The sequence below is a fragment of the Lepidochelys kempii genome, chromosome 10, assembly GCF_965140285.1.
Source record: "Lepidochelys kempii isolate rLepKem1 chromosome 10, rLepKem1.hap1, whole genome shotgun sequence".
Lineage (NCBI taxonomy): Eukaryota > Metazoa > Chordata > Testudines > Cheloniidae > Lepidochelys > Lepidochelys kempii.
Window position 1 is genome coordinate 63,440,552 of NC_136389.1, and position 13,112 is coordinate 63,453,663.

At 43.9% G+C, this 13,112-nt stretch overlaps 1 protein-coding gene across 3 annotated transcripts in view; it reads left to right on the forward strand.

Moving 5' to 3' along the window:
• GLDN (gliomedin) overlaps positions 1 to 13,112 on the forward strand; it is a 34,807-nt gene that overhangs the window by 13,562 nt on the left and 8,133 nt on the right. For 2 of the 3 annotated variants that reach the window (XM_073303886.1, XM_073303887.1), the window contains 3 exons: positions 911 to 1,018; positions 6,101 to 6,256; positions 7,410 to 7,529. In XM_073303886.1, coding sequence (XP_073159987.1) covers positions 911 to 1,018; positions 6,101 to 6,256; positions 7,410 to 7,529 — 384 coding nt within the window. The remainder of the gene's footprint in view (positions 1 to 910; positions 1,019 to 6,100; positions 6,257 to 7,409; positions 7,530 to 13,112) is intronic. The other variant, XM_073303888.1, reaches the window with a different exon arrangement.

The following is a 13,112-nucleotide window of genomic DNA, read 5'->3' on the forward strand; positions in this document are numbered from 1 at the left end:
ACATTTTAAAATTTTGGCTGGTGATTTTTCTGTTTATATTTTCCTTGTCCTTATCTCTCCTCATTTTATTTTTGATTTCTCTTCCCCCTCAAGCAGCTGCCAGGCTACAAGAGTGATTACTTGCCTTCTTTCCCTGCTTTTGTAATTGCAGTTTTTCCTAGAACCATTTTCTGTTAAGTATCTGGCTCTCTTCCCTCCTGTATGTGGGGTCCAAAGGGTGGTGGAGGGGGACAGACCACTCGTAGTGCCCTCCCCCATTAAGTCAGCCCAACCAAGTTTTGGAATTACTTAATCCTACCAGTAGGTAGGTAAGTGTTATTCTTATTTTACAGATAGGCTGACGGGCACTGAGAGAGGTTAAGGTTACAACACACATGACTTGTCTAAGACCATACAGTCAGAGGAGAGCAGACAATTGAACTCCTAGTCCCTTCTTAGTGGTTCTCAACCTTTTCCATTAAATGACCCCAGAAATAACAACAGAAAAAAGGTTTGGGGACCCCCTTCCAGAACTTTGGTTTCCTTCTCCCATCTAGTCATAGAGACAAGGAGTGTGGTCATGATTCCACTGGGCCTCTTCAGGACCCTCATTTTAAGAGTCCATGAACAAGACCCAAACTGCTTCTCTGTACTGTTCTGGAGGCAAAAGATGCAGCACCAATTGATGTCAATCACAGTTTTGCTCAAAGATCACGGGGAAAATATTACCCTTTACCTTTAAGCTAGGACTCATGCTTGGTTATCAGAAATTGAAGGCCATTGCACTGGAATGTAGGACATGCTACACTCTGAACCCAAATAATGGCAGGTTCTAAGAACTGCTGATATACAGTAAATGCAGTGGATTTAAGGATGAAGTGTAAATAGTATTTGGTTAATGTAAATTACACTCTCCTGTTGGTTTGTTCAGGACTTCCTGGACTCGATGGATTACCCGGCTACAATGGATCAGATGGCATCCCTGGCATCCCAGGGCCAAAGGGGGAACCAGGAGTAAATGGAAGAAGAGGAAAAATAGGTACTTTCCAGACATATCCTGTTTTACCCAAGAGTTCATTAATATTATACACAAGTACAGTTACTTATAGACTCTGAGCAGAGGAAATAAGTTTCAGTATATGTATTATTATTGCCAGCCCCATCTTTTCAGGAAACCAGGAAAGGTTTACACATGTTATAGACTATGGGAGCTCCTCACTTAAAGTTGACCCAATTAACATTGTTTTGTTATTACGTTGCTGATCAATTAGGGAACATGCTCGTTTAAAGTTGTGTAATGTTCCCTTCTAATGTTATTTGGCAGCCGCCTGCTTTGTCCACTGCTTACAGGAAGAGCAGCCCGTTGCAGCTAGCTGGTGGGTGGTTGGAACCAGGATGGACCGGCAGCCCCCCCATCAGCTCCCCGCTCCCCTAAGTTCCCTATGCAGCAGCTGCTTGGCAGGCTACCAATTGCAGACAATTCAGCTGTCCCTCCCCCACTGCCATGTGCTGCTCCTGTCCTCTGCCTTGAAGATGCTCCCTGAGACTCCTGCTTGCTGTGGGGGCCGGGGAGGGGAAGAAGGGGAAGAAGAGGGGGCTAATGTCAGGGTGTCCCCCTCCTCCCTGTTCCTGCATCCCGCTTACCCCATCTTCCATAGAGCAGGGGGGACACACGGATGGAGGGGGCTGCTGCCTTAGGCAGCAGCTGTGGTCTGGTCTCAGCTTGCTGATCTAATTAACAAGGCAGTGTACTTCTGATGCCACTCTTCATACTTAAAGGGGAAATGCGCATCTCTATCTCTCAAATACACACAGGGTGTGTGTGTCTGTCTCCGTCTGCCCTCCCTCCTTTCCTGCTGCCTTGTAGAGTGTGAGAGTTAACCCTTGAGGGCTCAGCCAATTGCTAGTTCATCATTTAGCAGTAAAGCATTCCCTGGGAAATATCCCACCCTCTGACTCCTCCACCTCGACCAAGCTTCACAATCATCATCACTGTGTACCAGTATTAAATTGTTTGTTTAAAACTTATACTCTGTGTGTGTGTGTATGTGTATATAGATATAGTCTTTTCTCTGATGAAAAAAATTTCCCTGGAACCTAACCCCCTCATTTACATTAAGTCTTATGGGGAAATTGGATTCGCTTAACATCGTTTCGCTTAAAGTCGCATTTTTCAGGAACATAACTACAACGTTAAGTGAGGAGTTCCTGTACCAATAAGACATATAGTACCCAGTTCTGCTCTCTCTTCTACAGGCATAACTCCCGTTGACTTCACCAGCTTTAGACCAGTGCCACTCCATTGACTTCTATGGACTTACTCCTGATTTACACTATACTGAGAGGAGAATTTGGCCACAGTCGATATACTCTAGAGAGTATAGTACAGTCCTAATTAGAGAGAGAGAGAGATCTAATGCAGTTTAATTAAATCTTAGCATTTTCCACATGTAAATAATTATTATTAATGGGAGTTGTGTTCTGTCATTATAAGAGTTTTTCATCCCCCCCCCCCCCCCCCGTCTATGGCCTTGAGACTCCAGCTAGCCTTTGAAAAGGTTTCAGCAATTTGGGGAGACCCTGTCTTTATTATATGTCACCGTGACAGCAGGCAGGTGTGCACTCAGTGTGTGAGTGGAATGGAGTGGTGGCAAGAATGCTGCTTTACTTCCATTCTCTCTATCTTGCCAATTTATATTGTAAGTTCTTTGGGTCAGTGACAGTCTCTTACTAGGTGGGGGTTACAGTGCCTAACACAGTGGGGTCCAGAGCTTGGTTGGGGCCTCTGGGCATGACCAGAATATGAATAATACAAACACTTTGAAAACTTGGGGCTGGCCATAATAATAATAATAATAATACTTTGCACTACTGTTAATCCCCAAATGCCTCACAGAACAGACGTGTACGTGAACACACAGGATAGGAGCTAGATTCACAAAGGAACATAGGCATGGCAACACTCAGCATCAGTACACCTGACTTCTAGGCGCTTAGGAAATCATTGAGATTCACAACCTGCCATGCTGGCTTTTGTGAATCCCATTCTCAGGCACCTATCTCTCCCCAGTCATTGTATAAGGAGCCTTGGCTCCTGAGAATGGGATTCACAAAAACCAGCATGCTAGGCTGCTCCCTGTCTAAGCTAAGTAATGGGAGATGCTGAGGAGAGGAGTGTATCCTAAGTCCTGCCCTTCTCAGAGAGTTCAGTGCCAATGCCATTTGTGCAAGGAGGGGGACCTCCCTCATAACTTTCAGAGTAGCAGCCGTGTTAGTCTGTATTCGCAAAAAGAAAAGGAGTACTTGTGGCACCTTAGAGACTAACCAATAAATTGGTTAGTCTCTAAGGTGCCACAAGTACTCCTCATTACTTTCAGTACAGTGGGTAGGGAATATATGAGACTGCATGAGCGAGAGAGGGAGGGAGAGAGAGAATAAAGCTCTGTAGCCTGGTGGTTGGACTCATTTGGGAGGTAGGAGACCCAGGATCCAGTCCCTGTGCTCCAATGACTTTCAGTTATTTAGCCACAGTGGAAAAGCTCCAACCGGAGACACTGAAAGAGCCACAAATCAGAATATCCTCTGGCCCCATGGTTAGGATCTCTGTTCAAACCCTTTCTCCCCCTCAGGTGGAAGGGGGACTTGAGCCAGGTGAGTGCCCGAACCAGCAGGCTAAGAGTTATGGGAGAGGTTGGGGTTCTTCTCTCGTCAGCTGTTTTGTGTGAGGTTGCCAGTGGAGGCCTAATCCAGTAGGAAAGCATGCTTACCAGATTGGGCCTAGCAGGCAAGTTAGGTGGAGGAATGCCTGTATTCTCCCAGGTCCATGCATCATGCTGGGGCTGAGGCATCCAGACACCTAGAATGAGGCAGCATTGCATATATGCAGAGGCACAAACATAGGCACCTAGGGAATGTTTACTGCAAAAATTTAGGCGCCAGCTGAGTTTAGGCGCCTACAGGTTTGGCAGCAGTTGTGTGAGGATTTTATGAATTCCAGTGGGCCCTGATTCTGGGGTTTAGTCTCCTAAAGCGGCAGGTAGGCACCAAGTCCTTTTGTGACTCTAACCCTAACTGACTTGCTCAAGGCACACCCATGTCTGTGGCAGAGCTGGGAATAGACCCCAAGAGTCCCAGTCACAGATTGACCTTGATTCTCCATTATGGCACTTCGCACAAGTCTGGATGGTGGGGTACAAAGGTGGCTGAAAATCATGCTGTGCCCACCTGAGGGAGTGTGAAAGAGTGGCTGTTATCAGCCTGCCTCCTGCCCACTCACTGCAGCAGGGTCTGCTGTTAGCAGGCCAGTCTTTGGTTTTTGATCTCAGTTAGCAGCATCGGTATGTGACTGACAACACTTGAGATGCGAGTTAAAAATTGTGACAGCAGTCAGGGGTGCATTCCTCAGCGACCATGTGTCTCAGTCACAAACAGTACCAAAGGAGCTGGCATGACTGCCTTCCTTGTTGGCAGTCTCCGCAAAGTGGCCATTGATTGAATGGGCATGGAGGCTGAAGTGCCTTTGTTCTCCACCCCTTAGAAGCTATTGTCAGGTTGGTATGGGGAAGCTTGAACTGACACTGCCTGTGTGGTACCAGTTCCATGGAAAAGCAGAAGACTTCAGTCTCCAGGGCTGAGATTTTAGCTCTTTTCAACACATTTTGCAAGTTAGAAACCAGGGGTGAAATTTGGGCCCTATTGAATCCAGGGGTAGTTTCACTATTGAATTCAGTGGAGTCAGGAACTCTAAGTATATTCCCCATTTCACTGCATCATTTTAAATAGTTGAGTTACATGTAAAAAACCCGAGGTTCTCTACAATCAGTAGCCACCACCAACCTACATGATCCATTTCCAGCTGACAGCGATTTATACATTTACAGCTCCAATGTTAGCACAGCTTTGGGGAAGAGGAAGAGACGCAGACAGGACAAAATATTGGCACACGAATTGTGTACAAACCCGTCTTGTTCATTTTTTCCCCCTTACTGCAAAATGTGCTGATGAGGTGGCTGGGAGTCATAAGACTCAACAATAGAAGATGTTGTTGAATATTTTACTCAATGGTAATCAGCTGCATAAAGTATATGGACTGATCATGCTTGTAGCTAGTGTGGAGGCAGGATGAGGAGGCAGCACGAGGACATTACTAGGAAATGAAGGCTGTGCTCTGTCATGATGTCAGAAAAATAAAATGTGAAGAACACAACAAAGGTAATTTTAATAGAAAGGGAAGGGGTTGTTTTCGTTGGCACAAGTTATTAGTCTACCAACAATGAGTGCAGTGTTGTCTTAAAAGAAAGGCAAGCGGAGCTGTGTAGATGACTGTTTAATGCCCTGCAAATCATGGTCAGCATCTGTGAGATAAAAGAAGCATTAGGAGAAATTGTTTTCCTAAATGCTAGAAAAAAGTTAGGGATCAGGAAGGCTTCATTGGCTAACAAAGAAAGAGAAATGAAAGAATGAAAACAAAGTTTTGTGTGTGTGTGTGTATACGTATATCCATATAGGAAATGTTGTGTACTAAAAATAATGATGAAAGAAGGAACTGTGGACTAGGGGCTAGAGTAGACAGCTAGAGGTCAGTACTCCTGGGTTATATTCTAGTTCTGAGTGGGTTCTTGTCAAAGACGTTTCCCTCTTTTTCCTTCCCCAAGTGATAACAAACTTATGGTAGTGGACTTCAAGGTAAAATAATACTTACTTTTTTTTTTTTAACCGAATACTCCCTCCTCACCCAGAACACACTCAGGTCATTGGGTGCTGTGGATGCTTAGCACCTCAGAAAATCAGAACCTTGGTATCTCAAGCCAGGCTTGCAATATTAGTGAACACTTCTGAAAAATGTAGCCTTTGGGCTTTATGCATCATATACCATGTATCCTAACACGTTTTATGGATAGTGTATATGATTTGGCTACAAAGCTATGTTAAATCATAAAAAAATGGCTCAAAGCCACAAAACTGAGGAAGTTCAGAATGAAGAAAACAACTGGGCTGGTACGGCATAAATAATACATGATGTGAGTTTCAAAAATATAAAGAAAGGTACGTTGACCTTAGGAATGACAGTCTTATAAATGTATGTACTCCCAGTCATGGCGAACAAATTTCTCATGCCTAGGTTTACCAGGACCAAAAGGTGATCCAGGAGAGAAAGGAGAAAAAGGAGACCCTGGTGAACTGGGCTTACCTGGCAAAGATGGGATGCCAGGAGGAAAAGGTTCAAGAGGAGCGAAGGGGGACAAAGGGGATGCAAACAATGACGTGATATCAGAAGGTAGGAAGAAGCACCCTTAAGATCTCTCCTGCAGCACAGAAATATACAACACAGTAAAATAGACTACCCTTCTCTAGTGCTGTAGTGTTCTGCAGGCCAGTGCCACACACTACCATTTATAGCCGCACTACCACGGTATTTCTACCGTACCTGCATTCGCGCTTTCATGGTCTTAAACATGGTCGTCACTTGCAGTGACATTCCCACAGGCCTGCTGGGGCCTCAGGAGGTTCCCAGTAAAGAGGAACTATAGCAGTTCTGTGGCATGGGGAATGGCGAGCGGGTGCAAAGGAAGACTCTGCACACCCTGTGCTCAGCAGGGCTGGGCTGCATCTCACCCCTGGGCAGCCCAGCATGTAGGAGGGTTTTGAAGCAGGCTGGTAGAGCTGTCCATGGGATTATGCTCCCCAGCCTAGTGTAGTTCCCCACAAAAGCCTTTTTACTCAGGCTTTGGGCTGTGTGAATTTCATCCTTGTCCCGTACATTTTCACATAGTAAATTTCCTCCTACTCTCTCACAGTGTAGTTTTCTCCTATTAGAAAATGACAGGCAGATTTCCACCCAGGAATGCATGCAGGAAGCCCATTGGCAGCTACAAATAAATGCTGCCTAAACACTGTAGCCTCTGATGCTGAGAGCTCAGAAAACAAAGTGATATAAGGCAACGCTGCTTTAAATTAAAACTCAGTGTTCTCTCCATTCTTCCATTGTTGCTGTTCCCCAGGCACTGAAAGGACCTGGAAACCAGTTTATTTGTGACAGTGGGACAAGCACCAGGCTTCTTTAAAAAACTGGGTGCTATTAAAATCGATGTCTGTCAAGAGCAGACAGGATACCTAGTGCTGCTCTGTCACTGCAAAGCCATTTGCTCCCTTGTAAACACAAACGAGGAGAGGTCTCTGTTTGGGAATAGACAAGCATTCAGCTTGTTACTCCTGCAGTGGATATCACTGCTGGATGGAACTCTAACCAGCTCTAACCAGTATCTGCTGAAGCAGGCCGCTGTGCTGGGGTCATTTCCAGGCATGGGTAAGGGCTTTAGTTCCTGCAAGTCTCTCTCAATACATCAGATCCAATGCATACAGTGTCCCCTGCTGAGAGGAGGTCTATTCACCTCCAGCAACTGTAATCATCTATTCTGCTTCCTACCTAGGTGCAAAGGGGGAGCCAGGGCCCCCAGGACCCCCAGGGCCACAAGGTCCTCCCGGGCCACCAGGGAAGCGCAAAGCAAAATCCCAGGTTCAGGAGAACATGTACAGCAGCAAGTGCACAGGTCAGTGTTGATGTCTGGGGTATCCTCCATTATTCTCATGCTTTCCTTTATGGCAGGTGCAGGATTACACCTGTTATAGGGCTCCATTTCCACTAAGCACTTAGATGTGTGCTTAACTCTGCTAGCTCCACTGAGACTACTCACATGCTTAAAGTTAAGAAAATACTTAAGTGCCCTGGCCAAGATGAGGCTGTAATCAGTCTCTATAGCAACCCCATGCTTTCTCACCCTCACCCCTTTCTCGCTGTGGGGCTACACATTTCCATGTGGTGTTCTCTGCTGGATGGAATAAGGGTGGAACATAAGTGAAATTTCTGAATTACGAGAGGATGGGGATTCAAGAGTTAACTCCCAAGAAGGGTAACTCGAAAACAACACATCAAATATCAATAGTGTGTGCTATGGGAGGGAAAGGCTCTGAGAAAGCTGAATGAAAATAACAGTAAAAATTTGAAAATAGGTGTTGGGGTTTTTTTTGTTGTTTGTTTTTTTGTTTTTACAAATTTTTGCTAAACTGTTGTCTTTTATACGCCAATCTTAAATATTCATGTGGTGTATGTATGTGTGCGGATATTAACTGTGTAGTGAAATGCCTACTCAGCTGCTGAATTGAGTTAGACTTGAAGAACTTTTGATGCTGGAGGAGAAGGTAGTGCCACCCTCAGAGACTGCATGTCCAAAAGAAATGAACATGGGGTAGGGTGATGTCCTGATTTTATAGGGTCAGTCCCGATATTTGGGGCTGTGTCTTATATAGGCGCCTATTACCCTCTACCCCCTGTCCCCATTTTTCACACTTCCTGTCTGGTCACCCTAACATGGGACTTTGCATCAGGAACTCCTGAGTTCTGTTTCCACCTTTCCTGGTCACTGGTCATAAAAATACTGTACAGATATTATTTAGGTAGGTCTCGTGCACCTCCAGGAGATACAACTGATTCCATTTTGTAATTACTTTGGGGAAATATCATTGATTCCATGGTACAGCTAGGAGAACTTAGGCTCGACTGGGATGGGTGATTAGCCCAACATCACATGGCAAATAATTGTCAGAACCAGCATGTAAAGCCAAGTCTTCCTCCCTCAGCCGAAAATGGGGCTTTTTACCCAGTGTACAGGGCCCAATGGGCTGAGGTGTCACCCGTAGTTTGTAATTCTTTTACGCTTACAAGAGGCAGTGTATACATGACAAATATGTAACAATGATACTTCATGCTCTTCGTTTACGTAATACACTCCTTGCCATTGTTCTCTGTCCTTAGTCACAGTAGCATATGATAAACAAAGCATTTATCCATGTTTTATAAAGATAACTCTTTTTTCAATCAAAAATAGATTGAAATTATGCCTCATAGCTGAAGTATATTTAAATCTCTGGAAGAGTTCCTCTTCGCTATGCTTGAGCAGTGTCTTATCAATTAGCATTCTTCCATTTATCCTCTTCTCCACCAGAAAACTAGCAGTAAACAACTTGCTCTCTATGCAGCAGGAGTATTTCGTAAAAAAGTTGACAGTTATAAATGTGCTGAGCATCTTGCCACCCCACCAGAGTTTAATACAGGAATAAGATATTAGTATTCTTTTCAGCTAAGCACTTTTGTGGGAAGGAAGGGTTGGTGTCAGCATGTTATGAAAGAATGTATTAATATCTATTATTGCCTGTCTAAACTAAATGCTTCCTTCTGTGCTTGGCATTTTAAACTGGCTTTCTGGATATATTTGAGTGTCTTCTTTTTGTATATTTAGGAAGGAGATAGTTTTTAATAAAGAGAATGAGGTGTTTTATTGGGCATTAGCATTTGCCTTTGAAAATAATCACTGTCTAAGTACTGAGTGTTGTTGTTTTGAGGGACCAAAGTTTTTTCAAAAGTGACTATTGATTTTAGATATTTCAGTTTTTGGGTGCCCAATTTGAGACATGGACAAGGAGCATGTTGCTCAGAAAGTCCTAAGCACCCACCCTCTGGAAATCAGGCCTTTTAAGCTGTCTCCAGTTGAAATCACTCATTATTATTTAAACTCTAAGCCACGATCATCACAGGACACTCCTGTGGAAAAAAATGGCAGAAAATGAAATTTTAAGGACCCAGTTCTAGTCATTTCCACATCCTGGAAGAGAATGAGCCAGATTTTGCCAATGGAGAGTTGGCACAATTAGAAGAGCTGGAGGTGATGACTAAGAGACTCAAGCAGATGGGTGCTGGAAGCAAGACAATGTACTGTGATAATCCTAAAAGATCTCAGCTCAGAATAGCCACAGGATAAGGAAAGTAGAGAGAAGATACTACAAAACCATCACATTTGTCTTGCTTAGTCGCTTTTGGGAATGCAAGCTAACTTTTCCTCTTGGGTCCTCATAATGAACCCTGCTGTCCTGTTTTCCCTACATGCACAATACATCCACTGAAACCAATGAATATTTCAGGCTTTATAGCCACAGTTGAAATCTTCCTAGTGGCTCTGGGAAGAATTTTGCTGAGCAGATGATGTCCCTGTTTAACGAGATCAAAGTAGTCCACCCCAAACTCCATCAGAAGATAAATGCTGTAATTGCTATGTGGAGATGCAGACTAAGGTGAATTTAATAATGACTAATGGAAATAATCTGTGAACATACTTAGTAAAGTGGGTTTTCTTTTTTAGTTTTGTAGTTCAGCTCAAAGGTGAATGTCACAATAACTTGATGCTGTCATTAATGTTGAAGCATGTGAAGCTATCATTAGATCTCACCATTAATACTGGATTTCATATTCTAGTAATTAGGGTTGCAGTGGGAACATGGTGTTTTTGCAGCATTCAGGACAGAGCTCTTGATAGTTGTTGGGAGTAATGCTCTCGGTTTCATCTTGTGCCATTTCAGCTGCTGTAGCCCTTTACCTTGCTTTGTCTGCTGTGTCTACCATATAATTTATCTAGTGAAAGGAAGATAACTGGGGAAGTGGATATTAACAGCCATTAGCAATGTCAGCCTTAGGTTAAAGGACTTCAGGTGAACCAAGGCTAGTACTTGCTTTAGAAATATATATGTAGTTTTTCTCACTGTGATTCTGCAGCGTTTGCTAGGATGAAAATGCAGTTCTTATTATGAGCTGTCACTGTAAGTAGTTAACGGAGTTAGTATCAAACAGAGTATGTTTCAATCTCTTCTTTTCTCTTTCTTTTATTATCCATGTTCTGATAGTAGCGATCAAGAAGCAGAGTCCCATTGTGCTAGGCATTGTACCGAGAAGTGACAAAGACAGTCCCTGCCTCTAATAACTTCAAGTATAGGTATCAGACAGGAGACAACAGGTGGACTAAACAGACAAATGAGGTGAGAGGATTAGGTAACAATAAAATGAACAGTTTAGCAGAAGTCTGACTTCAACTTGAAATATAGAAACACAGGAATAAACAGATCAGAATAATGGGCTGTCTAATCTGGTATCCTGTCACCAATCTGATGCCCCATCCAAGGTCCTTCGGAGGAAGATGTAATACCCTCCCAAGGTATGGTTTTGCAATGTCATGCCTACAGAAGGAGTTTATTTTTAACCATGGCAATTTATGGTTAGTTTATGTCCTGAAACATCAGGGTTACATTGAGATAGTAAACATTTTTATCCTAGCTAATGTAACTCTGTATATTTTTTAATCTGTCCATTCTTTTTTGAATCCTTAACAGCTCTTGGCTTCTATAATATCTTGTGGCAGTGAGTTCCACATGTTAATTGTGCACTTTTTATATACAGTGTAGGCTTTATTTTACTAACTCTTGACACAATAATCATAGATTCCGTATCTTGTTTTTGTTAGCACAATGTGAATACAACATTGCAATTTAGAGAAACGGCCGCCTTTCAATCCACACAGTGTTTCTGGTAAAACATTGATAGTTTTGATCAATTTTGCAAAACACTTCATACTATCACTGGCTGTCCACAGGTCCCTTACCCTGCCAGCACATCTGTCTAGTAAACATATATATGTGCTAACTTAATAGTTTAACTAACTAAACTAACTTGTTACATTTAGTGTCCCAAAAAGGAACCAGAAAAAGACAACTTGAAATTAAGACGATGGTTTCAGATGCTAATACAGATACTAAAAAGAATCTAGTTAGCTAATATTTTTAAACAATTAATAAAGAAAACTTGATTTCCTCAGAAAGAAGACAATAACTAGTTAGGAAATGCATCTCCGAGCATGTTTTGTATTAATAGTGTTGCTGTTATTAACTGTTTAAAAAACTCTGACCAAACACACAACTCCCCACCCCCATCCCTCCAAAAACAGTGGTTTTAGTGTCATATAAACTCTATTAACCTCAGACAGAATATTTTATGGTCAGAATATACAGGGTGCTAATCTTTTTTGGACAAGGTAAGAAATGAAAATTCCAAATGGCAGATTCTCAAGTTGTGGTTTATCTCAAAGTGCAAAATATCTTTTAATCTTAGCTGCTTTTGGTTTCTTTCAGCTAAAAGTTCATGGAGAATATAACTATTCTCAAACCCAAATACTGCACATTCATCAGGAACACTGACTTGGTCCTTGACTGTTCCACAGTCTCAGATAAACTGCCATCTAGGAGAGCTGCTTGTACAGTTAACTACATTAATTAGAATTAGTCTGGGAAGCATAAACTTCAGGGGTGTAATTTCTTAGCTCTGGGGAGCTTTTGATATGAGAATTTCAAAAGATGATCAAATCCTATGTATCTGGCTCCCAGTGACTGGCAAGTATAAGATACAATATTATTCCAAACTAGCCATTCTGCTTCTTGCGAAGGGTTCAGCAAAGACAAACATCTGTGTTGAGATATTAAAACTCTTTATTAGAGTATTCAAAACATGGAGGAGGCTGAGATGTTGTGCTGTCTTGGTTAATATGGTAGAGACAGAGATGTTCTATTCTCACTTTTTTACCGACTTTCTGTATGACCTTGGGCAAGTCATTGAACCTGTATCCCAGGGGTGGGCAAACTATGGCCCGGGGACCACATCCGGCCCTTCAGATATTTTAATCTGGCCCTCGAGCTTGGGCCAGGGAGCAGGATCTGGGGCTTGCCCCACTCCGGTGCTCCAGCCGGAGAGCGGGGATGGGGCTTGCCCCCACTCTGCACGTGCCATGGCTCTGCGCAGCTCCCGGAAGCAGTGGCATGTCCCCCCTCTGGCTCCTAGGGGACGCCGCACGCTGCCCCCACCCCAAGTGCCACCCCCACAGCTCCCATTGCCTGGGAACTACGGCCAGTGGGAGATGCAGGGTTGGCATCTGCGGATGGGGCAGAGCACAGATCTGCCTGGCCGCGCCTCCACATAGGAGACAGAGGGGGGACATGCTGCTGCTTCCAGGAGCTGCTTGAGGTAAGTACCACCTGGAGCCTGCACACCTGACCCCCCTCCCGCATCCTAACCCCCTCCCCCAGCCCTCATCCCCCTCCTGTCCTCCAAACCCCTTGGTCCCAGCCCAGAGCACCCTCCTGCACCCCCAACCCCTCTACCCCACCCCAGAGCCTGCAGCCCCAGCTGGACCCCTCACACCTGCACCCCAACCCCCTGCCCCAGCCAGGAGCTCCTTCCTGCACCCTGAACTTCTTATTTC